The following is a 3,041-nucleotide window of genomic DNA, read 5'->3' as shown; positions in this document are numbered from 1 at the left end:
GCTGCTCCAATGAGCCTGGGTCTACCTCTAGTGGGGAGAGGGGGAACTAACATTTCAGAGAATAAACACAAGCAAATGTTCAGAGAGAGAGAGGGATACACCCTTCAGCTCATGGGCATTTCAATGAAGCTGACATCAGGATCAGAGTTTGGTTTATTGCCTCAAAAAGGAATCTGCTCTCCTGTATGAACGTGAATACATAACCACAGTAAGAGAAAATAGAAATGTAAAATAAGAGCCAATATAGAAATATTTTAAAAACTATTGTGAAAATCACTAAATATGATAACCTCATGAAGAGAGGTTTAATGGCAGGACAGCTGCATTAGTTTAAGCTTAAAGACTGGCAAATTAATGTATTGAAATACTGCACACATTAGTAAACAATGCCTTAACTTTAAAGCTTACTTAGTTACTACTGCCCAAGAGTTTATGTTTTTGGTTCGGTTACTATGTTTGTCTGTCTGTCAGCAGGTTTACGGTAAACTGCTGGCCCGCTTTCCATTCAACTTGGTGGAAGTGTAAAGCATGGGCCAAGGGAGATACCATTTCATTTTAGAGCAGATCTGAATAACAACACGTAAACACGCTGTATTTTTCACAAAGGGCGGCCTCGGAGGTGCTCTGGAGTCTCTGGTTACTTATTTGTTCAGAAATAATACTTTGTTTGGATAAATGCTCAAGATTTTCAGGGACCTTAAATGCAATATCAACGACGACAGAGGAAATGGAATAGAAGCTAAATATTGGGGCAGTATTTTGTTTTGAGCACACACGCAGTCATACTTTTTGTTCGTACTTCCAGGATGAATGCCAAAGTCTTCATTCAATATATCAAACGGCCAAACGGTAATCTAACCGAATGTATCTATATGCAATCCTATCAGGACCTGAGCAATCGTTACAGCACTGAGTGAAAATGTTTTTGGATTGTGATTCTGCTCCGTCTCCCCCTCCTCCTCCTCCTCCTCCCCCCCCTCCACTCTGATATCAAGCCACACTTTAGTAATCCTCCAAATGAAAGGATTTGGAGCGAGAGCATCGTCTCCCCACTGAAGATTGCAATGAAAGAGAAGGCAGCTTCTCAGATGAGAGAGAAGGGAGAAAACCCCGTGATGAGAGGGAGAGACATACTGTACACAATGTGAGAAAGAACAAAAATATACATGGTGGGAGAAAAAAACGAGGCAAGAGGAAGGGAATGAAAGAAAGGCGGGACCATTTGAGACAAAAGCGAAAACATGAAGACGTCACTAGAAAGAGACACTAAGACATGTTTTTAATTTTGATTGAGTTGATGGGGAAGAAGAGACATGACAGAGGGATGTTACTGTCTTTAAGGAGAGAGAACGAAAGCAAGAGAGGGTTTATGGACTCTTACAGATATGCATGATACACCTTAAAGCACCTCTCATCAATATCTTATTTAAAGAATGGATCGGATAATGAAAGGTGTTGAGTCTTTGAGCACATTGTTTTGGTTTTATGGCTCACATTTTCACTGTTTTGGTTCACTTTCAATGCTCTCATCAGTGACAGTTTGTACACTTCCTACTCACAAACCCAACTGAAGACAGACATAATTAGTGACTAACTGGTGAACGTAGTGGAAAATGTAGATCCTTATACAGTAAGTGCCAGACTTTGGGTCTGAAAAGTTTTAAAGAGTCATGAATCGTCCAGAAACATGATCGTGTTAGCAAGGGGCGGACTGGGACTAAAAATCAGCCCGGGCATCTCGACCGACCCACTTCGGTACCACTAGTAAATTGTCAACGGGGGGGGGGTGCTAGTGACTTATCCGACCGGCCCACATCGTCCGACCGGCCCACTTCGGCATTCGTCCCAAACGTCCCGATGGCCAGTCCGCCACTGCTGTTAGCTAATATGTTTGTCATACTACCTTAATAGGATAATGATGCAGATGTTAAAACAAGAAATTTCTAGTATTTTCATTTAAGGAAAATAGATAGTAATAACCCAAATTTGAACCCATACTTAAGAGTCATTTTGAATATGTTTGACTTTCCGATTATCAGTACAAATTAAGTCAGGCGAGTTTCATTTTCAAGGTCTTTCAAACAGATGATGACAAGTCTAATTTTCTACCTTTCACAGGTCACTCAGTGCAAATCTCAAAATGACTAAGAAAAATGACTACACACAAAGTCAAAAAAAGCAAACTAAGAGACAGCTCGACCCTCCATCGCTCGGGCCGCGGGGGAGCGACCCGAGCGATGTGAGCATTTCCTGATGGTAAGGGAAGCCTATAGGCCCGAGGCAATATGAGGCCGGACTACATGGGGCCTCTTGCTATGTGATCTAGACGAAAGTCAACAGTTTAGTTTCCATATCGCTGTGTGGCAAGACCCCGGGTCAACAGCAACACAGGGAGTGTAAGAGATAGAACCAGGGAGGCCTAATAACCTGCACGTATGTGTGTGTGTGTGTGTGTGTGTGTGTGTGTGTGTGTGTGTGTGTGTGTGTGTGTGTGTGTGTGTGTGTGTGTGTGTGTGTGTGTGTGTGTGTGTGTGTGTGTGTGTGTGTGTGTGTTTGTATATAGGGCTTTAGGGTGCAAATCCTACATACTAATAGCCTCTGTGTGGACAAGTGTATCTGTGGCAAGACTTTAAAATGCGCAGGAGCAATAATTTGTGCGTCTGTGTGTGTGTTTGCAGCTTATGGCAGCGTGGGAGGCAGCAGAAAGCCCTTCTTCATATATAAGGAAATCACATACATTCCAAAAACAAGACAAATGCAACTTATCTTAAACACAAATAGACATCCAATATAAACACTATTTACCTGGCTCTCCTTTATCGTAGTACTGATAGGTGCCAATATCTGTATCTGTAGGGGGGGGGGAGAGAGGGAGAGAGGGAGAGAGAGAGGGAGATGAACATCTAGCTGTCAGGGAAAAGCAGAAGACAGATCAGCAATTTCGCACCGTGGGATAAACAATCGCTATCAGCCAGTGGCCTGTCCCGTCTGCCAGCACCACAGTTTAGATAAGACCCTGTGAGGGGGGAGGAGGGAGGGGG

At 43.1% G+C, this 3,041-nt stretch overlaps 1 protein-coding gene across 1 annotated transcript in view; it reads right to left on the bottom strand.

The window, feature by feature from the left end:
- Window positions 1-3,041, bottom strand: part of wdpcp (WD repeat containing planar cell polarity effector) — a 59,278-nt gene that overhangs the window by 46,085 nt on the left and 10,152 nt on the right. The window contains exon 3 of the mRNA XM_010767192.1: window positions 2,806-2,850. Coding sequence (XP_010765494.1) covers window positions 2,806-2,850 — 45 coding nt within the window. The remainder of the gene's footprint in view (window positions 1-2,805; window positions 2,851-3,041) is intronic.

Source organism: Notothenia coriiceps, unplaced genomic scaffold (genome assembly GCF_000735185.1).
Source record: "Notothenia coriiceps isolate Sejong01 unplaced genomic scaffold, NC01 NC01_scaffold00004099, whole genome shotgun sequence".
In the NCBI taxonomy this organism is placed as follows: Eukaryota; Metazoa; Chordata; class Actinopteri; order Perciformes; family Nototheniidae; genus Notothenia; species Notothenia coriiceps.
Note: the sequence above shows the minus strand (reverse complement) of the source record. Positions and strands in the feature narration are given on the sequence as shown.